The sequence below is a fragment of the Semicossyphus pulcher genome, unplaced genomic scaffold (assembly GCF_022749685.1).
Source record: "Semicossyphus pulcher isolate SPU_LCO1_2020_fin unplaced genomic scaffold, fSemPul1.0.p SCAF_27, whole genome shotgun sequence".
Lineage (NCBI taxonomy): Eukaryota > Metazoa > Chordata > Actinopteri > Labriformes > Labridae > Semicossyphus > Semicossyphus pulcher.
Genome location: NW_027211701.1, coordinates 8,325,136 through 8,353,069, shown reverse-complemented (window position 1 = coordinate 8,353,069; position 27,934 = coordinate 8,325,136). Strand labels below are relative to the sequence as shown.

At 39.6% G+C, this 27,934-nt stretch overlaps 1 protein-coding gene across 4 annotated transcripts; it reads right to left on the bottom strand.

The window, feature by feature from the left end:
- Positions 1 to 5: 5 nt before the first annotated feature.
- LOC138604979 (dynein axonemal heavy chain 6-like) lies at positions 6 to 26,941 on the bottom strand. Of its 4 annotated transcripts, XM_069677028.1 has the most exons (26): positions 26,601 to 26,941; positions 26,056 to 26,146; positions 25,822 to 25,898; positions 23,752 to 23,931; positions 22,421 to 22,771; positions 22,104 to 22,238; positions 21,883 to 21,985; positions 20,082 to 20,148; positions 19,790 to 19,976; positions 19,573 to 19,674; positions 19,373 to 19,480; positions 17,573 to 17,662; positions 17,360 to 17,480; positions 11,781 to 11,932; positions 11,454 to 11,606; positions 11,060 to 11,311; positions 10,772 to 10,900; positions 10,522 to 10,635; positions 10,265 to 10,408; positions 9,919 to 10,074; positions 4,932 to 4,982; positions 4,036 to 4,128; positions 3,815 to 3,934; positions 3,278 to 3,458; positions 3,070 to 3,166; positions 6 to 2,794 (listed from the first exon to the last, which is right to left on the bottom strand). In XM_069677028.1, exons 2-26 carry the CDS (start codon positions 26,123 to 26,125, stop codon positions 2,551 to 2,553), a joined length of 3,477 nt encoding a protein of 1,158 aa, XP_069533129.1. In that variant the 5' UTR covers positions 26,126 to 26,146; positions 26,601 to 26,941; the 3' UTR covers positions 6 to 2,550. The 4 variants fall into 4 exon arrangements, with proteins under 4 accessions (XP_069533129.1, XP_069533131.1, XP_069533130.1 ...); XM_069677030.1 differs by lacking the exon at positions 3,815 to 3,934; XM_069677029.1 differs by lacking the exon at positions 17,573 to 17,662.
- Between the last annotated feature and the right edge of the window lie 993 nt (positions 26,942 to 27,934).

The window sequence follows — 27,934 nt, the reverse complement described above, 5'->3', positions numbered from 1 at the left end:
TTAAGTAAGATGAACACATCTATTTATTGAAATTGCTGAGAAAATTGATGCTTGTACAAGGACCTTTTCTGTTTGGCTCACTGCAGTCGGCAACCCGTTATCTGCACTCAACCGCCCAAAAAAGGATAACCTTTCCTAATACATTTGTAAGTTATATACTCTATGTGTTATGCAAATTAGCCTTAGCAACTAAGCTTCAATCATTGGCTAAAAACTGATGGAGGGAAGTGAAGGTTTAGACTTCGCTCCCTCGTCGTTGGTGGAGGGACAAGTCCATGCCCCCAGCCACTCAATCTATCCAATCAGAGGGGTAAACACCCTGTAAAAAAGATCCTCCCTACCTGCATCTACACTCATCTGTCTCAAACTCCTTGACCTTCAAAGATGGAACTTCTCTCATTGCCTGCTCTGTCTCCCTAATAAGGAGCTATCTTTCCTGTTGTTACTTTCTGCAGTCTTGTTATCAGTATCTCCCAGGCAACCGTGGCAACTGTGTTCAATCACAAATCTGTTCCTCAACAGGATGTCTGCATTCAGTCAAGCGTGTAAGCAACTCCCTCACTCAAAGGTGAAGGCCTTTTTGTCTAAGCGCATGTACAGCAATATATTTAATCTGAGTGGCCTGGTTTAAACTCTCATATGTATTATTCCATCGTAACACGGGACTAATGATTCCGACCATCTCATTATTGAACAGGTCACTTCATTCTGTAGGTTTTGTGGGCATAATTACAGATGTGTTAACACAGCACTCAAGGGGGTAGATTTTTAAAATTCAACAGTCCCTCCTTTCACACCTACAAGGTGTGAATCACCTAGAGGGATTTACACATCTCAACCTCCTCTTCACCACCTTCTTCATCACCTGAACTCTCTCCTCTATCGCTATCTGGTCCTAGTAAAGGCATCTGATAGGGAGGGGGCTAAGCAACACTTTCTTTGGACAATGCAGTGGTGATGAGTTTATTAATCAGGGTCCTAATCTAATGCTGGTAGATGACCTCCCACTCTGGGAGGTCCTGGCATGGGCCTGCCTGTCAACAACTCATGTGGTGAGAGATGTGTCTTGCTGTGGGGGGAGTTTCTCATGGACATCAAGGCTAGGGGCAATGCATATTCATAAGAATGATGTAATAGTGGAACTTCCCCACAGCAATATCTCTTCCCTTTATGATGTACTTTTCTTAGTATCTGTTCTGATTTAATTTCAGTATGCAACGTTATAAATGTTTATTTTAATTTAATTAATTAATTAATTTAATCCCACTTTTATTATTTGTTTTGGCCTTTTAGGTTTAGCACTAATAAATCCTGATTCTTCCCTAGTTTGAGATAGGGTGCACCCTTTTGATGTAATTCGTTATTTTAATCACCAGAGGGAGTCAAAGTACATTATTTTTTGTTACTTGTACTCTTAAATTTGGCCATCAGATGGAGGCAGAGATTCCAGATTACATTGTGCTAGCAGTTTATCTTGCTCCCCACCAGATGGAGACAGAGTTCAAATTAAATCTCCACCTTACTCCTTCTCAGTCACGACACACAGACACAACAATAATCAGATGGCCAGCCAGTTAGTATGGAGTTCACCCGAGAAACTGACTTCATTCAGGTCACTTCAGTCTGTAGGTTTTGTGGGCATAATTACAGATATTCTAACACAGCGCTCAAGGGGGTACAATTTCTAAAGTTTTCCGACTTAACAGATGCTTTTGCTTTCCACAGTCTTAGGTTTGCTAGGCTGAAGGATGACTAAAGTATATATTTATGGGCAAGGGAAAACATGTTTTCCATGAGCTTAATGCTTTGTGTGATTATGTTGTAAATACGTATTGATGTCTAAAGTAATATTTTTTATGTGTTTAATATGGTATTTGCATTTGTATGATTGTTTTCTTTCTGTCTTGTATTTTAACACAGCTCTTACAGTAAGAGCGGTTAACGGAAAATAAAGGCTTCACAAACCATCAGTTAAAGAGTGCGATCATTGCTCTGGCTGTGGCTGCTACATGCTGGGCTATGCATTTGTGGAGGGGTTTTTTGTTTCCCCCATGTACAGGTCCCTGCATTCCTCTTTGCACTGTACTGCATAAACTACATTACTCTGTTTGTGCCTGGGTGTTTTGTCCTTTAATTGGACAAGCTTCTGACTAACTGTGTTGGATGGTTAAAAATGTAGGGGGATATTGTGTTGAGTTTCTCTGTTACTCCAGACAAGTAGGGAATAACAGTGGTGTGGTGTTTGTTGTTTTCTTCTTTTCTCTAGGGACTGTGTTTCTTAATAGGTCTTGAAAAAGGCCCAGTTTTGATAGCAACAAGTCTTAACTGTCTCCCTAACATGTTTCTGTTCCTTTTTCGTTCCCTCTGCCCTGGTGGGCACATTTTGAGCTCTATGGATGAAGAGTTTTAATTTCGTATAAATCAAAAATTTGCATACTAATGACCCACATATGCTTACATTCCTACAAGAATACTTTTGGATTAAGAAAGGAAGGAAGAATAATATAATAATAGTTAGTTGGTAGTTAAAAAACCAACAGAGGAAGGTGTTTACTCAATTCTGACATTCTCTCCCTCAGGAGAAATCATGTTTATGATGTCTTTGCTATAGACAGTCTCCTGTTCTCTAGCATCCATCGCAGTTCCTGTAGCACCAGAAGAATGTTCCGGCAGCAGAGCAAACTCTAGTTGTGTAATGGCATCAAAACACTTCGTAAGGTGGGGCTGCACAGCCTGGGGGTTCCTTGTCTGGGCCAAGTTCTTTAGCAGCTCATCATTGGATAGAAAGTAGAACCTGCAAAGGAAAGGTAAAAATATTGTGCTTAACACTACGCAAAATAATCAAAAACATTTTTTTTATTAACAACTGGCAACCTGTCAACAAGGTAAACATAATGACATACAACATATCCTATAATCTTAAATTTTTTTTAATCTAATGTCTGCATTGAAGCATTTAAATAATAGTCATACTGTAATAATAAAGAAAAGGATAAGGATAATAAAAATGGTGAACTATGTTGTACAAGTCTTTTGTTCTAAAATGTAACAAACCAGGCATGATTATACCTCGGGAAGACGACCCTCTTGGACTCAAAATAGACTTCCAGACATTTCTGCATCTCATCCAAAAGAGTGTTGTTGTGCTGAAAGGTCTCCAACAGATCTGTCAAGAATGAAACAACATGCTTGAATGTTAAATCGTTGTACCATCTTCATGCTTATTTTGGACTAAGTTTATTGTCTATTTTTCCATCATTGCTGTATCGCTACCTACCAGGCTGTGTTGCTGCTTTAAATGCATTGGGCATCTTATTGACCTTTGCCATGATCTCCTTCCAGGATTTGTCCACATTAAGAAACATCTTGTACTCAGCAGGCAGTTGCCTCTTCATTTCTGGGGCCAAGAAGATACTCTCCAGGTAAAGCCAATTCCTTTGGCACAATAGCCACTCATCCTGAAAAGGAGGGTATAAAGGACAAAGGGAGAATAAAGAAATAGATAGGCAGAAGGTTGGACGGGCAATGAAAGTAGAAATGAATTAAAGAAGGAAAGGAATTAAATCATAAAATTTATAAACTATAATCTTCAATGCCATATTGTTAGTCTTTTTCACCAAAATGCAGACCTTTATAAACATTAAAAAAGCATAGTATTTTTTGGCAAGTGGCTTGGCTTATTGTTTGCAGAAGCCAAACCATTTGATAGAGATACTAGATAGAGATACTGCACAACACATGAGACCCCGTGTCTATATGTAGACTCATAGACCCAAATAAAAGATCTTTATCCTATTATTTTCTAAGCCTTTACCAATGTTTGTTTGAAGAGGGACAGCTGTCTCAGCAATTTTTCCACCTTGAGCTTAATTGGAGCTATGTAGCGAGAAGATGCCACTGTGCCCACATTGATAATGCTGTCATCCAGGAGAACCTCAACATTAAACAAACATCGAAACACACGTAATTAAATGTAATGAAACACTTTTAGTGTATTACAAGAGACTGTGCGTGAGTGTGTGGTGTCATTTCCACCTGAATATCATCAGTGCCTCCCAGGATGAAGACATCTTTGGAGTCACCATGAGACAGCACAGTAAACTCTGTGGTCTTCCACAAGTCCTCCAACTGCATTGACAGGGCAGTGGTTTAATACTACAGTAGAACAATGTAGCCCCTTGCCATAAAAAAACAAAAGTTATCACAACATACCACTTTGTGTCATGACGATTAATTCACAAAAAAGGGATTCAGCACAGCACGTCAGTAGTAAGCATTTTAGCAAGTAAAGACTGAGAGAGAGAGCAGAGCAAGACGATCTGTTTCCCCCTGCTTCCAGTCCCTATGCTAAACTAAGCTAACTATCTCCCGACTGTTTCAATCTTTTTTGTTATCTGATTTAGGTTATCTATGCAAAAAAGCATATTTCTGAAAATGTATAATTTTAGAAATGAAAATGTGCCTGGTCTCTCCTCTTCATTACAAAACATTCAGTCTGTGATAGCAGAGAGGGCATTGCTGTTGCAGTGGATTAAAAGAAAAGACTTATATTGGCTATGATTGATACAAGACTCTAATGAGACTAATAATTCATACAGATTAGACCATGTTGCAACCACCAGCCAAGAAAACACTAATGCACGGTGTGTGACTAGTGATCATCAATTCAAACAAAGGGTATTTAGCATGACATGTAACTTGTAAGCATCTAATTGAGTGATGAATTTAAAAAAAAAATCCTTTATATATTAGGACAAAATTGTTAAGTTTGGAATTATAAATAAACAATTCAGCCTATATTGGCACAAAATGACATTATAAAAGCAACTTATATTCAGAAGGATGGTAGAGTAAATTTCTACTGCAGTTTTTCCAGAAGAGTTATGGATAGACATAATATCTGTATACATGTATAGTTCCCTTTCACGCACCTTGGTGACAATGATCTCCACTGATGCCTCTCCTGATGCCTGTGCTGACATCTAAAAAACAAGGGTTGTGTTAGCCCTGTTTAGCCAGGCCAGACTTACTTGATAATAAGTATAACCAGCCTGTGCACTTCTGACCTGTGAATGTGAATGTATGGTTAATGAATCCAGGTTTATATCTGAAAGGCAAAATATTTGCAAGCTCTGAGGGATGGCATTGCACGTGTACATAAAATGTCCATCCAGCCATTCATTTTCTTTCGCTTATCTGGGGTGGGGGCGCATCTCAGGGTGAGCCTCATCTACACCTGGCGCCCCGCCACTGAGGAGCTTCTTGACTACCTCAGGGACCTCTGCCAAGGATATAGATAAGACATTACCTGGATCTTCAGACTCTGCCTCCTTATCAGAGGACGTGTTTCCACTGCGCGACAATACCCCCAGTCTGGGTAAGCAGTTTGAGATGACCCCACATTGTAGTTTCATGCTTGGCTGTTTGCTGTCGCTATGTTTCAGATACTCAATCAATCAATCAATCAATCAATCAAATTTTATTTGTATAGTGCCAAATCATAACCAGGGTTATCTCGAGACACTTTACAGAAAGAGCAGGTCTAGACCGACTCTTTGCTATGTTATTTAAAGAGAGGCCCAACATGAATCACCATGAGTAGCACTTAGCAATTCGGCACATTGGCAAGGAAAAACTTCCTTTTAACAGGCAGAAACCTCGAGCAGAACCAGACTCATGTTGAACAGCCATCTGCCTCGACTGGATGGGCCGAAAATGGGATAGAAGGAGATGCAGGATAGAGACAGGCAAAGAGAGCAACAACAACATATGTTCTTGTTACCACAACAACATATGTCCTTGTTACATGAACAACAACAGACACATACTTATGGTTACAATGCCAATAATAGTGGTAGACTAGGGTGAAGATTGGCTAAATAAATAAATAAATAAATAAATTAGCGAGAGAAGCAGAGTAATGATAAAGGCTGAGGTAATCGTAATTGTAACAGTTGAAGTCAACAGGTCTACTATTAGCATTAGGAGCAACAATAATGATACTATGGGGAAGGCTGATGTTAGTAGTTGTTGCAGTCGAGCAGGTCCACAGCAGCAGGTGGTCTGCAGCAACGATCCTCAGGAACCTTCAAGACAAGGGAGCACAAGAACTCCCGGGAAGATATGTGGTTAGTAATGTTAATGGGACCAGAAGATACAGAGTTAATGAGAGAGAGAGCGAGAGAGAGAGAGAGAGAGAGAGAGAGAGAGAGTCACAGAGTCAGAGAGAGAGAGAGAGAGAGAAGCTTGGTGTGTCAGATCCCCCCGGCAGTCTAAACCTATAGCGGCATAACTATGGGCTAGTCCAGGCCTGAGCCAGCCCTAGCTATAAGCTTTGTCAAAGAGGAAAGTTTTAAGTCTACTCTTAAAAGAAGAGAGGGTGTCTGCCTCCCGGACCTTGACTGGTAGATTGTTCCAGAGGAGGGGGGCCTGGTAATTGAAGGCTCTACCTCCAACACTACTCTTAGACACTTTAGGTACCACAAGCAGGCCTGCATCCTGGGAGCGCAATGTTCTAGAGGGGTAATATGGCACTATGAGCTCTTTAAGATATGATGGTGCCTTACCATTAAGAGCTTTGTAAGTAAGAAGAAGGATTTTAAATCCTATTCTAGATTTAACAGGAAGCCAGTGCAGAGAGGCTAATACAGCAGAGATGTGATCTCTCTTCCTAGTTCTTGTCAGAACACGTGCTGCAGCATTTTGTACCAGCTGCAGAGTTTTTAGTGACTTATTAGGGCAGCCTGATAGTAACGAGTTACAATAATCCAACCTGGAAGTAACGAACGCATGGACTAGTTTTTCTGCATCGTTTTGAGACAAGATGTGTCTGATTTTTGCTATGTTGCGAAGATGAAAGAAGGCTGTCCTTGATATTTGTTTTATGTGGGAAATGAAGGACATATCCTGATCAAATAGAACTCCCAGATTCCTAACAGTAGTGCTGGATGCCAGGCTGATGCCATCTAGGGCAGCTATATCATTAGAGAAAGAGTCTCTAAGGTGTTTTGGGCCGAGCACAATAACTTCAGTTTTGTCTGAATTAAGTAGCAGAAAGTTTCTAGTCATCCAGATCTTTATGTCCTTAAGGCATGCTTCTAGTTTAGATAGCTGATTGGTTTCGTCTGGCTTCATAGATAAGTATAATTGAGTATCATCTGCATAACAATGAAAATTAATGGAGTGTTTCCTCATGATATTACCCAGAGGAAGCAAATATAAGGTAAAAAGAATCGGTCCGAGCACAGAACCTTGTGGAACTCCATGACTAACTTTGGTTTGCATAGAGGACACATCATGAACATTAACAAACTGAGATCGATCTGATAGATAAGATTTAAACCAACTTAGTGCTGATCCTGTAATGCCAATTAAATGTTCTAATCTCTGTAACAGGGTGTGATGGTCTATCGTGTCGAAAGCGGCACTAAGATCTAACAGGACGAGTACAGAGAGAAGTCCTCTGTCTGAAGCAGTAAGTAGATCATTTGAAACTCGCACAAGTGCTGTCTCAGTCCTATGGTGGACTCTAAATCCTGACTGAAAGTCCTCAAATAAACTGTTGTTATGAAGAAAGTCACATAATTGATTAGCGACTGCTTTCTCAAGGATCTTTGAGATAAAAGGAAGGTTAGATATAGGTCTATAGTTAGCTAAGGTGCCTGAATCTAGGGTAGGCTTTTTAAGAAGTGGCTTAATTACAGCTAGTTTAAAAGACTGGGGTACATAGCCCGTCGATAAAGACATATTGATCATATCTAGTAAAGAAGTGGTAATTGAGGGAAAGACTTCCTTAAGCAGCTTGGTTTGAATCGGGTCTAAAAGACAGGTTGATGGTTTAGACGAAGATATCAGAGAATTTAGCTCAGGAAGGTCAATTGGAGAAAAACAGTCAAGGTAAACATCAGGTTTTTGAGCAGTTTCCAAAAATATATCTGCACCAGTTAACGGCAGGAGGTTACAAATTTTGTCTCTAATCTTTAGGATTTTGTCATTAAAGAAGCTCATGAAATCATCACTGCTGAGGCCTATAGGAATACTTGGCTCAGTGGAGCTGTGACTCTCTGTCAGCCTGGCTACAGTGCTGAAAAGGTACCTGGGATTGTTTTTATTTTCTTCTATGAGGGAGGAGTAGTAGACACCTCGAGCATGCCGTAGGGCCTTCCTGTATTTATTAAGACTATTTTGCCAGAGCAAACGAGACTCTTCTGTTTTGGTGGATCGCCACATTCTTTCAAATTTACGCAACATTTGCTTTAAGTTACTAGTTTCTGAGTCATACCATGGAGCTAGCCTCTGTCGTTTAATAATCTTCTTTTTTAAGGGGGCAATCGAGTCTAGAGTACTTCTCAGCAAACCTGCAGTACTATTAACAAACTGATCAAGCTGAGAGGGACTAACATTAGCATAAGAGCTTTCTGTAGTAAACAGATGTGGTAAAGAATTAAAAGCAGTTGGAATTGTTTCCTTAAATTTAGCTGCAGTCCTATCAGACAAACATCTTGTGAGTACATTTTTGTTAACTGGAGAGTAGTCGGTTAATAGGACATCGAATGTTGCTAAATAGTGATCTGATAAAAGAGGATTTTGTGGGAAGACAATTAAGTTTTCGGTTTCAAGGCCATAAGCTAGAACAAGGTTGAGGGTGTGGTTAAAGCGGTGAGTAGGCTGGTTTACACTTTGAGTTAAACCAATAGAGTCCAAAAGGGACATAAATGCCATGCTAAGACTATCATTATCAACATCTACATGAATATTGAAGTCCCCTACAATAATTATTTTATCTGAACTCAGGACTAAATCTGATAAAAACTCTGAGAATTCAGTTAGAAAATCAGAGTATGCGCCAGGAGGGCGGTATACTATCACAAATAAAACAGGCTGTAAAGTTTTCCAAGCTGGGTGTGAAAAACTCAGAACAAGGCTTTCAAAAGAGCTGAAACTAAGTTTTGGTCTAGGGTTGATTAGAAGACTAGAACTGAAGATAGCTGCCACTCCACCACCTCGACCAGTGTCTCGAGGAATATGAGTATTAAGATGACTGGGAGGAGTGGATTCATTTAAGCTGACATAAGTCTCAGTTAAAGAGAGTAAATCAATATGATAATCTGATATCAGATCGTTCACTAATAGAGCTTTAGATGACAGGGATCTGATATTTAACAGACCACATTTAATTCTCATATTTTTTGGCATAACTTTGGTTGTTGTTTTAATTTTTATTAAATTTTTTTGATTTACTCCTTTTTTATTTGAGTTTGAATTAACTGTAATAAAAGGCCTGGGTTGGGGGGCAGACACAGTCTCTATAACATTAACATTGTGGCTGGGAAACTGCTCACAGTGGGAGTGGTCGGGTCATCACGATTGGGAACACCTGGGCCCGGTGTTCCCAATCCTAGAAAAGCACCCTTCACTTCCTCTTCGATGAAAACTGGAGAAACTAGCTCCCCACTCCCCATATGCCACGCTCCTTAATCCTATTTTGTTTCTAACTTTTTCCACACAACACCCCACTCATCATACTCTCACTCATGCATACACACTAGCACCACTGATTTACTGATTTTCAAACTTCATAACGTAGGTTAAGTTAATTATTTGTGTTTGATTAAAAAATATATTGATAATTCTTTTAAAGTAACTCATCGTCCCCTCCCATTATTTGCCATTGGTTTTGAACCTGCCATGACACCCCAGCTGAAAACAGCTTGAGCCAATCTCTGCATGTTTTTTTTTATTTATAACATTTGTTTTGCAATGCGTTTATTGCGCATGTTCATACACAAATAATGATAAAATATGCTTAATAGTCCAGCTCCTCTACAATTCTGCCAAAGGATCCTACACACCAATTCCTTAAAATCCAGTGGGAAACCAAGTCTAACAAAGTAGGCTCATAATGTAGATTTGTGTTACCTCCTGTATCTCTATGCCATAGGAGAAGGCATTGATGTCTTCCATAACAGCCACAGTGAGCTCCTCCACATTCAGGGAGGACCCCACTACAGACTCCAAAGTCTTCCAGTGCTCCGGTTTCATAAATGGGTTAAGTAGATCAGTGATCACAGGAAGCTGAAAGACCACCAAAGCATAAGATTTAGACCCAAGATGAGATTAATAAAGCTGTAGTCAAGAACCAACTGAATAAATCACTAGTTGCTTACATTTGATATTGTTATGTGGAATTGATGCAAAGGAGATTGTTAATTACATAAATGTTGTTATTTTATCAATACACCACAGAACACTTTGTCTCACCCACCCTATGCTTTGTGACTTCCACCTTGTCCTTAAGACTTGCCACAACATTGTTACAAGGCAGGCCCTTTTCCAGCTTGTTGACATACTTGCTGTATTTGTTGACCTGGGAGCTGTAGCACTCCAAATCAAGTTTCTTAAGTGTGCACTGGGGAAATTTGAACATTGATGGATACATTCAAACTTAGAAGAGAGAAAGAGCTGTTTACATACACTGTATGTGTGTTCGGCCCTCAGATACAACGTGTTAATGCACCTCACCTGTCTCCATCCATCTTGCAAAGAGTCCCATTCCTCTAGAGACTCCCAAAGCAGTTGTTTCAGCCTAAACTCTGAAATTAACTCCTCCAGTGTGTCAAACTTGGTTACCTGCACCTTTGTTTATCAGAAGGCAGAGGAGGAAACTAATTTGGGAGAGGTTGGTTGTCTTGTATGTATGTAAATTCAAGTTTTTCAAACACAAAATAAAATTAATTATATGTATAATTGTTTTTCGCAAGAAGTACAGCACCTTGAAAATCTTCTGGTAGGAGGTGTAGGTAGTGGCCTGGTCCTGCAGCTCATCAATCGAACTCTGGATCTCCCCAAGCAGCAGACGGATTTGGGAGGGATCTGCATTAATGTCCAGGATTTGTGGATCCTACACATGAAAAACCATAAGGTTAACAAAATAAGTAAAAGTAAGAAACCCACTTTGCAAATTATGTGGTCTTAGGGTGCGAGTAAAAAAAATGTAGGACCCTTTCTTTTATAAACCTGTTTTAGTTAAAAGAAAAATCAATAAAACTTCTCCACATACCTGCGACTTCAGCTTGGTTTTCCTGACCTCATGGTTCATCTGCTTTATGTCTTTGTGAAGGGAGCTGCAAAACTTGTCCATGCTAGAGTCTCTCTGTGCCATTGCCTCGTCAATGATATTGTGTAATGAGTTAATTGAAGGTTGCAAGGTGGCAAAAACAACAAGATTCTCAGGTGGCATGGGAACTGAGTACATATAAATCAGATTGTACATCTGAGATACTGTCTCCTGTTCCATTTCTAGCACCGTAATCTAGCAAGAGGGAGATGAAGGAAGAAATGTGAATGGGGGACACTGTCTTAACAACAACATAATTTAAAAATAACTTTTGGTTTTGTAACAAAGACTTATAATTGCTAAAGAAATTGCTATTAGGATGAAATGTGCTCATTACCCTGTCCTGTATCTCACTCAAGAATGTGAGGAAGTTGGCAAATTCGGCTGTAGTGGAGGACCTGAACTCTAGTTTGAACTGAGCCTTACAAACCTCAGCAATGACAGCATCAAGTTTCTTCTTAGCCAGCTTAGTGAGCATTTCGTTGATGACCTAGATCAGAGATACAGAGCAATGCAATGATTCAGTTCAACATTTTTGCTTTGGTGATTTAATATTTGGTTATATCAGGCATTTTCTTCTGCCATATCAAAAATCTCCATATTTCCTTTTCTCAAAAACTGATGTATTATATAAGTAATAATGTATATCTTACTCAGTCCTCACCTCCAGACAGCAAAGTGGAGAGGACACAAACTTCTCTTTGAGCTGTGTTTTGTCCACAAGCAGTAAGCCTAGATGTGTCTTCTGTTGGATGGCTAAGGCCTCCTTATGCTCACAGTGGTTTATCTTTAGTGCTTTTTCAAAAAAGGACAAGCCTGTGAGACAAAGCAGTAAACATACATCAGTGTAAAGGAACTGTACATTTGAATGACTTACCCCTTCTACAGACGTACGTACATTTGTCTTTCAGGTTTTTTTTTATTGTGAGACCAAGATTTGTTTTTTTTATGTCAGGAGATAGAGGCTTGTAAGTATTTTGTGTGCCACAACTGAAAAAGATCCACTGATGCCACTGATGAAGAACATTAGTCAAATAATAGATTAAAGGAAACATATACAAAATAATGACTTCAGTCTGTGACATGCAGTGACCAGAGTCCATGTATCAATCATTGATTAGTTTATGTACCAGAACAGTTATCGTTAAATGCAGTGTAGTTTAATTTAGATTTGTTTAGACCTACACTTGTGGCAAATGTAGAAAGACCTGAACAATGCAAAACAAGAACTAGAATGCAATAATTGCATTACAATAAATGCAATTTACTCTCATATTTTAGATGACGGATCTTCTCAAAAGACCTAAATGTACTCAACTGAAATTACCATGCAAAAGACTAACTTTGTCATATTTTACCCGGGCAAAATAAGAAAATCTTTCTGCTAAATGATTAACAAATGTATAATATAAATATATACATACATTTGTAGATTATAGACTAGAAAATACAAACACGATTCAGTTTTTAAAGGTAACCTTTTTAGTTTTTGATCATTCATAATGTTATATGGAGAAGTGCAACAAAAGGATGTACATTGTTGCATGCTAGACACTTTCCTGCTGCTTGTTGTACACTATTCTGGTGATGGCTAATTGGTGTTAGTAGCAAATGCAAGCAAGAAAGGTTGCAAGGGAACAAACAATAGATGGAAACAATGCAGGATTTGCAAAAATTCAAAACATCAACTTTGTATTATGAATAAGAAATGCATTTAAGGAAAAGGGAAGCAGACAGGCAGACAATAAATATATCCTATTTGGTCTGATTTATTTTCCTTTAACCAAGGGCAAAGCCATGGCCACGGGTAATGAACCATGACTTTGTTTACAACTTGTATAGTGTGTCCAAAATATTTTTAACGAACAGTACAGCTGGTAAAAAAGGCCTCTTTCTTGAAAAATGAACAGTCTTAAATGAGCACTTTTTACAACTCTCAACTGAACTGCTTGTTAGTAGGAGTAGGAAATGTGAAATGTTGAGATTCACTGCATCTCCAATATTGGAATGTGTTCATTTGTGTGACTTTTAAACTTACTCTTCAAAATGGCAGCTGAATTAAAACTCAAACTCCCAGCAGCCTCTAGGTGTTCTCTCTTTCACATGAACACCCCTCCCCCTGGCCAGGTCTGTAAAACCTGACGACCTCCTTTGTTCTTTGCTCAGAAGCTCAAAGAAACAAAGAAACTCTCTCCACTGCCTTTCAAGTAGAGATGTCAACTCTTGTTCACTTCAGTGACCTGGATCTTCGGATCTCGTTCAGCTGAAAGATTCGTTCATTACATTCGTTCACCAGGTCGTTCAGTGACATTTCCGGTTTACCCGTAACTCACTCACTCTCACTCGTTCATGAACGATACGGCTCCCATTGCATTACTGGTCTTCTTGTTCAATCATCACAATATATCAGTTACTTGGCCCAACTATATTAAAAAGAAAATATTATAATATTTATATAAAAATAAACATTCATGTGTTATCTCATCTTGCTGTTGTGTAATACTGTTTCTAGTAATGTACTTTACTTTATTTCTTTATTTCAGACACATAAGTCCATATCTATTATTATCTATAACTATTACCCACTGTTTACTTGTACATTTTCTAAGAGTGTATATTTTATATATTTTGTTATCTAATTTTGTACTTTTTTATATATATATATATATATCGATAGATATATATATTTTGATCTTTATTTTTTACCCTCTGTGTGCTGATTCTTTCCTATTGTATTGTACTGTATAAGCTGCTGGAGACTGAATTTCCCAGAGGGAGTCATCCCAAAGGGATCAATAAAGTTGAGTCTAAGTCTAAGTCTAAGTCTCTAAGTCTATCTGTACAAAACACAATACATAAAAAGACGAAGACTACAACGTAATTGTGCTTTACACAAAGTCGTGGTCGAGGATCAGAATGTCTGACCTGTTAGGACATTTCGTTCGTGAAGGAACGTGAACGAACGAAATGACCGGGTCATTCGCCCCTCCTCGGCGTTCAAACTGTATTTGCTAGTGTGAAGGTTCTCAGTAACCAAGGTCATTGTAATTTTAATATGCGTAATTTTGTTTGTGTTCATCAGTGCTGTAAACATATGTGAACTGCTGTGTGCAAGATATACCCCCGCAGCCTACAAGTTTGTCGCGGTCGAGGATCAGAATGTCTGACCTGTTAGGACAAGGGTTCTCAGTAATCCAGGTCACTGTAATTTTAATATGCTTCTAATATGAGAAAATCATCCTTAACAGAGGCAATGGCCTAGACACCACCGATCTCCCAATTACAATGCAGTATTAAATCATCTGCCTAAACAGGTGAGATCGCACTTACACTCAGGATCATGTGAGCCTAATGACCCATCAACACCAAGGGGAGTGGTGGAGTCAGCTAAAACGGGCCATCAGCTGAAATGGGCCAGATAAGGTTGGACCATAATAGCTCTTTAAAATTTAACAATCAATAACAATGACTGATCTTGATTTGTTGCCACAATAAGGTCGCGTCCTGTCTTTATTTTCCGCACACAATTACTATAAAAAATAAAGTACGTCTCTCCACATGCTGGAATGACACGAGCAGGAGCTGTAACCTGCGATCAGTTTATCATACTTTATAACACAGGAGGAGAACACAGACATTTAATAACGTGGACCTGTGTTCAGATCTGTCTGTCTGTCTGTCAACAGAGACTGCAGTCTGCTGTGTACTACATATATTTTACACAGAGCTGTAGATGATCGGGCTTCATGATCAAACTTTTATATCTCGTCATCACTTCAGTCCGCGATGACCCGCTCCCTCCCTCCCTCTGTGCAGATGCTCTGTCCCTCTCAGCGCTGCGAGTCTGCATCACTGTTTTTATTATATGTTGTTTTTAAAGTTTAACGGAGGTGAATGAGGCTCCTTATATATTCACAGGGCCTTAGGATGTAATATATTTAATCAGAGTCTGAATCTGTGAATTGACTTGTATGCACAGATGCACCTAATCGGGTCGCTTCGTTCAGTGAACGAGAATGGTCTTCGTTCAGTGAACGAGAGCGAGAGAGAAAGAGAGAGAGACATTCGGTCAAGCGATACGTTCAGTCACTGTCACTCGTTCATGAACGATGATGGCTCACATTGCATTTACTGGTCTACTTGGCCCAACTTGCCCATTACAAAACCTTCTTACATTATAATTTCTAAATTAATTAATTAATTAATTAAAGACATTCGGTCAAGCGATACGTTCAGTCGTTCTCCTAACCAATGATGGTCATTTGATACATTAGATTTGATACAACCTCCTCTGAAACGCAATTGGCTCGTGCTAACATCAATCAGTCTGGTTTTCTAAAAGAAGAAGTGAGGCACTGGGGAGCCGCGAGCGGAGCCAAGTGAACGAAAGGGACGAATTTGATGCATGAAAGTGAACGGATCATTCTGTTCACTGAAAAGATTCGTTCTTTTTGAACGAATCGTTCAGCACCGAAACATCTCTACTTTCAAGAAGGTCAAAGCTCAGGTCAACAGCTCTCATGGCTTGCTAACAGAGCAAGGCCTCAGCAGCGATGCGAGATCCTACTGAAAAGATTCCTGGGTTACTCAGCACAAACTAGTAACTGTAGCTGAGCAGCAGCTGAAAGAGTCTGCCAGCTAACTTTTCAAATAAGGAACAACGGAGCAAGGAAGGACCAATTGCTCCCCCAGCCCAGTTCGAGCAACAGGATCATCGGCCTAACAGGCTGCAACCCAGCACAACATGCCTTTCCATCCAAGTACTGGTAATGTAGCATCTCAGCAAAGCTAGAATAACTCACAGTATCGGCTAAGCAGGAATATTTACTGTATTGTAATGTTATTGATTTGATTTGTTACTGAGTTGTATTGTTGTAATGGCTGTTTACTCAGTTATTGATTGTAGTTGAGGTTACTTATGCTTACACAAAGACAATGGCTGTGTTCGAAATGCCATACTATATACTACATACTACGTACTTTATACTGCATTCGGTGGTACTATGTAGTATGGAGGAGCTTTTCAAATTTATTTTGCAGTATGCTACGCCAGGCAGAAGTAAACAGTAACCGCTGCTTCTTTAGCTATTGTGCCCCCTTCTGCTGGAATGCTGCTGCTTTCATTTCAACTGTCGCTGTGATGTTCCAGCGCATTGCATTGTGGGATACAGTAGGCGTGGTAGACTGGTCTGATGCATAATGGAGATTTTCTCCTAATCAGTACGACATCCAGGTATTTTTGGCATACTGCACATTTTGCTTTTGTTTGCATACTGCATACTGCATACTACATACTACATTTTGGCCAAATCAGTACGTACTGCTAGTATAGTATGGCGAACACAGCAATAGTCTGCATGCTACATTAACCTCTCTCTTTTCTAACGGCAATCCTGAGACTTGCACACATACAATATTTTGGATTGACCTTTTGAACAGACACGAGAGCAAACAGCCAGGAATTAAACTTTCCGGTTCTGGGTCTCTACCCTTCCCATGTGCTCAGTGCAAGTTGGTTGAGACAAAAGACAGCATTCAGTGACACATCCTCCATTTTTATCTCTGCCTGTCCTGAGACAGACACACCCTTTTTTCTCAGAATCAGAATCAGAATTGGGGTTTATTGCCAAGTAGGTTTACACATACAAGGAATTTATTTTTGTGATTTTTGATGCAGAACAATTAGCACAGAACTAAAATAAAAATAAGTATAAGACTTAGATAGAATAAGGTAGAAAGATAATGGATAGATAAAAAATAGGCAATCACAATAAAAATATGAAAAGCAATATGTATAATTCTCTCTCTCACACACACACACTTACACAAAAATAGTAGCGTTAGTTAGATTACATGTTTTGTGTTTTACTTCTGCTTTTATTGTCTTTTTAAATAAATCATTGTGTGGAATAAAAATGCGGTCTATTTAATGTTGCACAAGAATTAATTCTGCCAACCTCTTCTGCGTTTGAACTCCAAATCTTTCAACCTACTAGCTATCATTAAGGTAAATTGGGTTATAGTTATTACATTAATTATTAATCAGAGTCCATATTGATAGCCTAGTAAACTTTATGAGTAAGAGGTAATTAGATGGTTATTTTCTTAACGTTGTTAAGTGGTGCCCCATACAGAAGTGATTTAATGTAGATTAAATATCTTTTATATAATAATTTAGATTTAGAGGCATAATCCGGTCCCAACATTAACAATAATTATGTTTATTGGTGTAAAGTACATCACCGTGATCCTGTTGCTGCATTTTATCCAGATCCAGACTGTCGTTCTCTTTATAGAACAGCAGGAAATGTTCCAAAGTGTGTGAGTACACTTTTGCTGCATCAAATGCAAACTGCAGTGATTCCTAAGTGGGAAAAAAAGTCAGGCCAATACATACACAGCACTGCACAAACTACAACCTCCAGACTTAGAATGCCCTGCAAAATATAAACTGACCTTAATATATTGGATGAGCCTTTGGAGGTGGCCATCATCGTCTATGAAGGATTTCAAACAAGGGCCCTCTTCATATCTATTTGTCAATTTCTAAAAATTATTAAACACAGAATATATCAAAGATCTACTACAGAGTAAAATCTAACAGTAACTGGATTTTTTAGATCAGGGGTGTGAAAGATATGGCCCACCAGGAGGTCTCACCAGGCCTGCGAGACATTTTGAGGGACATGAAGGGGAAAGAATAAATAAATATATAGGCCTATTTATATTTTAGAGATTTATATACACATATATATATATATATATATATATATACATATATGTATATAGAGAGAGAGAGGCCACCTATTTGATGCTCTTTTATCTGATCACGATATTACCCACGGGCTGCCCTCACGCTTCTTTCAATTACGCATGGAGATCGCTCAATTCATGGCACAGAGAAGAAAGCAAGTGGCAGAATAAGATAAGCCAGAAAGGGTTACAGGTCTTGCTTCTTCAGTGGATATTACAGAACATTTGAATGTGATGAATGTTAACATGCCGTGGTGCAACAAACTCGTCACAGAGTACTACGACAGCGTTCGTGCTTTCCAAATGAAATTGGCTCTGTGGCGGATGCAGCTGTCCCAGCACAACCCAGTTGACTTTCCCTGTCTAAAATCTCTACCTGTGGATTACGAAAGTATGGACAAGTACAAGAACATACTGGTGGGGCTCATCAGGGACTTTAAAAGTCGATTAACTGTCTTCACTCATCTGGAGAGGGATTACGCACATGAGAGAGGAACTCCTAATGGAGCTGATCAAACTCCAGTGTAGCGCATCGTTAAAGTATGAATGTGATCGTTTGACATTACTTTATTAAAGACAGCATTTGCATCAAAGATAGTCTGTATGTTTGGGACAACATATTTATGCGAGCAGGTATTAACGAGAGGGATGAAGTTCAAACTGCACAGTCAGCTGACGCACGGACATCTGAGGGACATAATGAAAATCGCCAGTGCTCAGAAACTAGTTCCTGATGTCGACAGGCTGGTAAAAGTCAAAAAGTGTCAGGTGCCGACCAGCAAGTGAAAATGTGAGTGTTCCTTTTCCTCTATCAGTTTCACATATACTACCAGCCACAAACCTGATTGGCACAAATCCCTTCCTCTCTCGTCACTACACACTGGATTCCACATGCCCTGATCCCAGGGCAGCTGGTTTAACCCCAATATCAGGTCGGACTTTCTGGACAATGGGTGGCTGTTTTATAGCCTTAACCAGCAATATTTAAAAAGAATGAATTGATGGATCACAATGAGATTTAAACACTAAATGTATTGTTGTTTAGAGTAGTGTAAATAGGAAAAAGTTTACTATGTGACTTATTGTTACACTTCCCTTCTACTGTAATGTTATTATTTACCTACATTCTTCAAATGTATTGTTAGTAAATGACAAAGAAATTCAAAATTTGAAATGAATCGTTGTTAATATATTGCAAGGATTTGTTGCTTTCTTACATTTTTTGTTGTTTATGCAACAACATGAAATGCTAACTGATTGGTACAAGTATCTGTTGGCTCTTCTTGAATTATTTCAAGTAAAAAAAACTGTAATAGCCAATATATCTACGTGTTAAGACATCATGATGTTGGCAAAAAATAGTCTGGCCCTGTCGAGGTCTCATCTGAACAAATCCGGCCCACTACCTAATATGAGTTTGACACCCCTGATTTAGGACAACAACTCAGTTCTCCTGTACATACACATCAGGGCTGTTGGGTTGAAGAGACTTTTTTTCCCTACCTTGTACAATGTGGGTTGTGTCAATGAATACAAATCAACATCTGCTGTCAGTGTATTAACTGACATCACAGTTTTCTGAAACCACCCAACGATCTCTGCTACAGTCTCCTATTGGAAAAAACAAAGGATATACTTTAGATGAGTATTAAGTAAGTAGATAACTTAATGTGAAACATTTCATAGCAGATTTGAAAACTAACCTGGAAGTCCTCTTCAGAAGGTTTGTAGGTCAATGCCTTTGTGTCCAGCATTAGCTCAGTGATGAACATAGGTTGGACCCCAGGAGTTTCTGACTCTGAACACTAAACCAAACAAACTAAAAATCAAAATTGAAAACTGCTTTGTACATTCTTAAAACTCAATTTGGTATAGTCATTGCTTTTGTTTTAGTGTTGATAATATGGATAAATGTTCTACCTTCCCATCCATCCCTTCTTCAGCAGTTTCAGTTTTAGCCTCAGAGTGCTGGCCCCAACTCTTAATAATGTCGTGGCTGGGGGTTTTACGTACATGCTCATGTACCACGGACAGCAGCTTAGTCACTGCATTGACCACTAAGATGTGCAAGGTGTTAACGACCAAATAGTCAACAAGACGGATGAAGCTGGGTAGGTGAGAGGCAGAGAAAGGCTGGAGTTGGTTGAAATGGTACACAAATAAGACACAGGTTTGGGGGAAAAATTTAAATAAATACATGAACATTACTAACCAGATGAGGCGGCTAGAGTAAAGAGTGTTGTTGATCTGCATGATAATTTTCTCTTTCTTCTGATCATCTGTGAAAAAGACAGAGTGCCATTATATTTTTAACAAGTTGGTCTATATACACAAAAATATAAACGCAACACTTTTGATTTTTGCTCCCATTTTTCATGAGCTGAACTCCGAGATCTAAGACTTTTTCTTTGTACACAAAAGGCCCATTTCTCTCATATATTGTTCACAAATTTGTCTAAATCCGTGTTAGTGATCACTTCTCCTTAGCCGAGATAATCCATCCACCTCACAGGTGTGGCATATCAAGATGCTGATTAGACAGCATGATTATAGCACAGGTGTGCCTTAGGCTGGCCACAATAAGAGGGCACTCTAAAATGTGCAGTTTTACTGTATTGGGGGGGTCCAGGGGGGTCTGGGGGGGGTCAGAAAACCAGTCACTATCTGGTGTGACCACCATTTGCCTCACGCAGTGCAACACATCTCCTTCACATAGAGTTGATCAGGTTGTTGATTGTGGCCTGTGGAATGTTGGTCCACTCCTCTTCAATGGCTGTGCCAAGTTGCTGGATATTGGCAGGAACTGGAACACGCTGTCGTGCACGCCGATCCAGAGCATCCCAAACATGCTCAATGGGTGACATGTCCGGTGAGTATGCTGGCCATGCAAGAACTGGGATGTTTTCAGCTTCCAGGAATTGTGTACAGATCCTTGCAACATGGGGCCGTGCATTATCATGCTGCAACATGAGGTGATGGTCGTGGATGAATGGCACAACAATGGGCCTCAGGATCACGTCAAGGTATCTCTGTGCATTCAAAATGCCATCAATAAAATGCACCTGTGTTCGTTGTCCATATCATATGCCTGCCCATACCATAACCCCACCGCCAACATGGGCCACTCAATTCACAACGTTGACATCAGCAAACCGCTCACCCACACAACACCGTACACGCTGCCTGCCATCTGCCCTGTACAGTGAAAACCGGGATTCATCCGTGAAGAGAACACCTCTCCAAAGGGCCAGATGCCATCGAATGTGAGCATTTGCCCACTCAAGTCAGTCAAGTCGACAACAAACTGCAGTCAGGTCGAGACCCCGATGAGGACGACGAGCATGCAGATGAGCTTCCCTGAGACGGTTTCTGACAGTTTGTGCAGAAATTCTTTGGTTATGCAAACCAATTGTTGCAGCAGCTGTCTGGGTGGCTGGTCTCAGACGATCTTGGAGGTGAAGATGCTGGATGTGGAGGTCCTGGGCTGGTGTGGTTACACGTGGTCTGCGGTTGTGAAGCCGGTTGGATGTACTGCCAAATTCTCTGAAACGCCTTTGGAGGTGGCTTATGGTAGAGAAATGAACATTCAATTCACGGGCAACAGCTCTGGTGGACATTCCTGCAGTCAGCATGCCAATTTGCACGCTCCCTCTTAAAACTTGCAACATCTGTGGCATTGTGCTGTGTGATAAAACTGCACATTTTAGAGTGGCCTTTTATTGTGGCCAGCCTAAGGCACACCTGTGCAATAATCATGCTGTCTAATCAGCATCTTGATATGGCACACCTGTGAGGTGGATGGATTATCTCGGCTAAGGAGAAGTGCTCACTAACACAGATTTAGACAAATTTGTGAACAATATTTGAGAGAAATAGGCCTTTTGTGTACATAGAAAAAGTCTTAGATCTCTGAGTTCAGCTCATGAAAAATGGGAGCAAAAACAAAAGTGTTGCATGTAAATTCTTTTTCAGTGTATATTCCAATTTCCTAAGTATGGTTAGTCTGTACGCACTTGTGTGATCAGACTTGGATAGAGGATCTGACAAGTAGTTGCGGCAGGCACAAATTGTCACCTCCTTTACAAGGCCTTGAAACTTCTTTAAGTCAGTCGATACCTGACAATAATGAAAAAAATTAGAAAATAAGCTACTGTACAGGCACACAGAGGCGTTCAATATGTATGTAAATACAGTCCAGACATTTGGACTTATTTTTGTATATGTAAAATTGCACCTCTTGCAGTTGTTTGAACTGGATGTCCTGGAACTCATGCAGTGAGTAGGTGTGTTTTTTGTCCCAGTGATACAAGTCCATGTCACTGATTTGGCAACACATTTTCCTTATGTCTCTCAGTGCCGGACCAAGAGACTGTATTACATATAAAAATGATAATCACAACATAATTTGCATACTACTCACAGTAAAAAGTTGTAAACCTCTAAGATTGTTAAATTAATTAATTGTTAGATTAATAAAAATATTTATATCATATGGAATTCTAAGTTACTAAGATCATCATTCATAGCGTATTTATTCATACAAACACTTACCTGGCTGACAATAAACAAATTCTTTTGGACAGACTTCCTGGCCAAATTAACCTTCCTGTTGCGTGCTTGGGTACGCCAGAGGTAGAAGGGTTTCCATTTTTTGAAGAGGGCAAAGAAGGGGATACTCATCAGCTTGCAGTCGTAGTTATACTCTTCTTCCCAACGCTCAAAGGTTACAAAGTCAAACTCATCTTCACACACTGATAAAACACCTCCATTGCTGATCATCAAACGATCGTTGTTACTGTACTGATAGAATTGAATTTTGGAGGGATTGTCCAGCTGTCCACTTCTCTTAACAGAAGAAGGTCGTCTGGGAATACTTGGTGTTGATACAACTTTCTGGGACGACTGAGGATTGGTGGGAAGACACAAGCGAAAAGTTAAACTTATTTAGAATCATGAAGGCTTTGTTAACCCCTTGCGACCATTTTGACATTTTACTATTTTACTACACCATACTATGTCACTACACCAATATATGCCTTAAAGCTTGATACATCTGCCACAGTTTTACTGCTTTCCTTGGGTTTTAGCCTTGACTTTCTTTTAGATTAATGAATTAATTTCAATGTAGACATTCTTTAAGGCATTGGTTCTCAAAGTGGGGTCCTAGGACAAGGGGTCCTGGGGTCAGCGAACCATAACCTGGGGGTGTGCAAAATAATTATAATCAATATATAAGAAATTATAAAATTGTGTTGTATCATTAAAAACTGCATGTCAACAAATGCTAAGCTTAATCAAAAAGGCAACTGGACTTGGTTGACGTTCTTGTAGACGTTTCACCTCTCATCCAAAAGGCTTTTTCGGTTCTAAGCTAACTGGTGGACGGAGCTAGAAATATAAGCCTCTTCTTCAAGAACTTCAACCAAGTTGCCTTTTGGATTAAGCTTAGAATTATCATGACCTGGGTGATTGAGAACCTTTACAGACATGTCTACAGATGAGGACCAGTTAGGACCACAGTATAAATGCTGTCAATTTGAGTCCATAAGAATTTTGAATAAAATTACCTTTTTGTTTTGAAGTATATGAGTGGTATTAACATGATTCAAATTGAAATGTTTTTCTGTTTATCACTCTGAAAGAGGTCTGAAGTATTTAGATTGATAAGCTTTACAATACAAATAGTTCCAATGGCATCTAAGAGTGCAAATGTTAGTAAGCATATGCTTAATCTGTGTTACGATTATGAGGGGGTCCTTGAAAATGTTCTCCCCTATAAGGGGTCCCTGGCCCCAAAAAGTTTGAGAACCCCTACTTTAAGCAATTATGCACATCTTTAAAGCAATGCCTATTCTTTTCTTAAACATGCTTATCCTACTGACCTTGATTTTGGGTGGTAGAGGCGGTAGGTGGACAGGCAATTGTTCACGCCGCCTCTGTGGCTGCTCTGTTTGTCCAGAGGGAGGCGACTGAGTGTACCAGCCTGGAAAAAACATCTGCTCACGGGCTTTCAAGTGGTGGAGACTGGGTTGCTTCCGTTTTACACGTCTCTTCACCAAAGCCTACAATGAGTCAAAGAAACTGACATCTACAAAAGATCCATAACATATACATTCTGTTTTTGTGTAAACGTGTGGAGACGATAGTAGTGAAGTGTACAATACAAGTGCACAACTGACAGTATAAAACATACACCAGACCCACAGGAAGGAGTTCCCCTTTCACAGAGCACACAGATTTGTTGATATCTTTCAGTTGTTAGAATGGTTGGTATTGTTCGAATTATTTTTATGTTGTTTTCTTCTAGCCCCTCCCTCCTGGGGGGTTTACTTCGAAGCAAGTTCAACATACCCAGGCTTTCTTTACGTAAGCTGGCTCGACAAAGCCTGAAGCACCACTTAGAGGTAATAGGTATCACAAAGGTGGTTAAGAACCTTTTCTGTTAACCCAGGCTTTCTAATTCAGGCTCTGTGCGTGGTCACAGAAATGGGGGCGTTTTAAGAATAATTTGACGCCTCTTCCACACAAAAAGGAACGATCATCGGCTTTCTGCTTCAATCAGAATGTTTAAATGAGAAGCGATGATGTGTATAAAAGCTATTACGGTGAAAACCAACACTGTTGCTGCAAAAAGGCAAGAGAAGAATGCTACAGAAATGTACTGAGAATTAATGTATTTATTTCACCACACGAAACTGTGTCAGTGCCTCCCATTTATTTCTAATGTAACAACTACACATAGTACAACTCCTAAATTGTAACAATGGTACACATGATTTCAGTAGTATAGTCAGGAACAGCGGTTAGGTCAGATACTTTGACTTCATGAAAAATGCGTGGAAGTTACTTTTGTGTTTGGCAAAATAGAATTCAAATGTATTCATTTATTTATTTGATTTAATCTGTGACAAGTACCCGCTACAGACTGATCAATTTTTTGTATCTGCGTTTTAGCTGCAAAACCAGCGGTGTAAAACGGACTTGGCAGAAAATTAGGACCTAACATAAAAACATAATCCAGTGTCCTTAGATGCTGTGTCCTCGTTGTTCTTTTACCGTATGGATGATCTGCTGGAATTTAAAGTGTTAATTTTACCTAAAGCAAACAGGTAAAAACGAGAAGAGGGAGACAGGAGGGGGGGTCATATATTCATCACTAACTGAATGCATGAGCTCCGTGATACGATGCATACAGTATGCGCTACTGTCACTACACGGCCTCGTTCTGTGGCTTTACATGCGTAATGTTATGTTCCAAAAGTTCACATTTACAACCTCAGCTTAGTATTTACATTACCCGCGGAGAACATTGTCAGGACATTATTAATTAAAGGACAGTGCTTTGCAGCCGATTTTAAGCTGAAACTCTGAACATAGCTTTGCAGACTAAGCTACCATGGTGATTTAGCAAGGTTAAAAGAGAGCCAGCTTCGTGACACTGAAAAGCCTGGGTTTTGAATGCTTGTTTACAGTTTAGGTGGCTGCATACTGCCAGACAAACGCCAACCAACACCAACTGCTGTTAATGTTGGTTGGAGTTGGTTGGATGGAGTTGTTCGAGTTTGACATGTCCAGTCGGGTATGGTGGAGTCGTGGAAAGTCGAACCCAGTGTACCTTTTCCCCACAAATCACAACATTCTGAGAGTGCATTCCCTTGACAACTAACCTATACTCATAACACCAGTATGCTCGATCTTAGTCCTTGCAAAATAAAGCAACAACTTAAATACGAAAGAGTTGGCAACAAAAGTCTGTCCTGTCAGCTAATCTCTGGGTAGTGTGGAGCTGGCAGTTGGTTTTCAGAACATTCCAAAGACTGCAACCAGCAACTGCAAACTTTAGAATATTGAATATTGTCCGGGCAGTGTGTAGCGACCTTGGCAGGCAGTAAAGGTATGCTATTTCTTTTTCAGATCCTCTGCAAGTTTAACATTAGTTTAACAAGTCTCACCTGCTGGTCTTGAACATGGACTGGAAGCCTTGGTGGGATGCTGGCCCTCTGTAGTTCAGGCAGCTTGTGTAGCCACTCTGGGACAATTTGTCAATTGAAGTTTAAATTTAGTGCTGACATTCCATTAAAATAGTTTAAAGTATTAAAACACACCAAGGCGTGTTAGTAATACAGTATCAACTAGCACGTTTTTATTGCTACATAAAAGGTCTTACAAAGTTAGCCTTATATTACCTCTGGACTCAGTTTCCCCACTTTGCCCAGGGCAGCTCAGCAGTGAGGCCCTTGGAGAGGTTAAGGCCATGATATGTTTCACCAAAGGCTTCTGGACAGACAGAATAACAAAGGTGTTAGTAAAAGTAATGTGAGCAAGAAGGTATTTTATTCAACAAATTATTAAAGTAACTTTAAAAACAAATTTTATAGATGAAACTAGCATCAACTTAATAAGGAGCTAAAGTTACATTTCGCAGAGCCCCAGAGGCAGCCCCATTCATGATCCTAACACATATTAAAATTGTACACGCATAGCAACATATACATAGCTACAGTATACAACATCATGCATTATTAAGTCAGGTGTGGTCATGGTAGACAGAGGCTGTAAAAGTTCGAAGGCTAATCCAATCTCAATTGCTAACGGAAACTTAAAAACTGGCGAATCGTTAATATTTCTGAACTTCATCTTATTGAGTTAGCATTGTCTCAAGGAGGGCATTCAAACATACCTACCGTATTCTTCTGCTATAGAGCTTTGTATAACCATTATATGTACGCACCGTAACGGTTGTTGATCTGGAGCAGCAGTTAATGGTCTCCTAGCAACAAAATTCTCTCCCGGCATGCAACGCAGCCAAATGAAGGCCTGTTGCTTATGTTGTGTTTCACTCATCATCACTCTTTTCATAACATATCATTTTGTTTACAGTTCCCTTTATTTCTTTCTCACTGCTGGCTTTACGGTTGCGCTCCCTGATTTTTTGTTTGGAGTTTTGGCACAAACCTCCCGGGTGGGCGGGTTCTTTAAGGGGTGCATCCCCATTGGCTAATGAGTTTTTGAGTGACAGCTCCATAGCTAGAGAGCTCACTCAGTGCCCCGGAAGTTGTTCAGCAGCACACACCAAGTTCTGGCCCAACGGAGACACGTAAACGAACCAACGAGAGAGTCCTACATGATCATTAACGCGTAAGTATTGGTCATATATGTTGTCTGTGTCTTACTAGACGTTTTGTTGTTTTGTTCTGTTGTGGTTAGTAAGTTTTTGTTGAATTAACGTTAGCTAACGTTAGCTATTGCTATCAATAACGATTGCTAGCTAGCTAACCACACACACACACACACACACACACACACACACACTAGTACTAACTTTGCAGAAAATCGGGCAGTGTAGGTAGGATTTTGAATGCAGGATTTTATTTGTAATGAAGTATTTTTACATGTGGCATTGATACCTTTACTTAGGTAATCTGAGTACTTCGGCTCACAGAATCTGCTGGTTAACCAAATACCGTGCAACACCGGCCTGTTTTCTTTTTCTGGTTAACTTAGAAATGTATGCAAATTTGTAGCATTAGTGACATTGCGATGTATTAGCTGGATCATAATCTGTTATAATACACCATGTATTGACCTACCTGGGATTGCATTGTTGTGTAGGTCCTGCTCTGTTCCCACAATGTTACATTGTTCTACAAAGTGAAGATGACAGTCAAGATACATTCAGCCTCCAGTGATTGTCACGGCAAATTAACATGCTTTTTTATTAAAAAAGTTATCATCACATGCACTTGCATATCTAAGTTAACCAGAAAAGGCCAGTGTTACACGGTATTTGGTTAACCAGCAGATTCTGTGACCCGAAGTACTCAGATAAACTAAGCAAAGGTATCAATGCCACATGTAAAAATACTTCATAACAAATAGAATCCTGCATTTAAAATCCTACCTACACTGCCCGATTTTCTGCAAAGTTGGTACTAGTGTGTGTGCGTGTGCGTGCGTGCGTGCGTGTGTGTGTGTGTGTGTGTGTGGTTAGCTAGCTAACGTTAGCTAACGTTAATTCAATAAAAACTTACTAACCACAACAGAACAAAACAACAAAACGTCTAG

What these genes read in the sequence shown, in the direction of transcription:
- LOC138604979 (XM_069677028.1), bottom strand. Translation starts at nt 26,125, where the DNA reads ATGGCCTTAACCTCTCCAAGGGCCTCACTGCTGAGCTGCCCTGGGCAA. An exon ending in TGAGTGAGATACAGGACAGG is followed by an intron (nt 11,312 to 11,453) that starts GTAATGAGCACA and finishes CCCTCTTGCTAG; the next exon opens with ATTACGGTGCTAGAAATGGA. An exon ending in TGCAAGATGGATGGAGACAG is followed by an intron (nt 10,409 to 10,521) that starts GTGAGGTGCATT and finishes AAATTTCCCCAG; the next exon opens with TGCACACTTAAGAAACTTGA.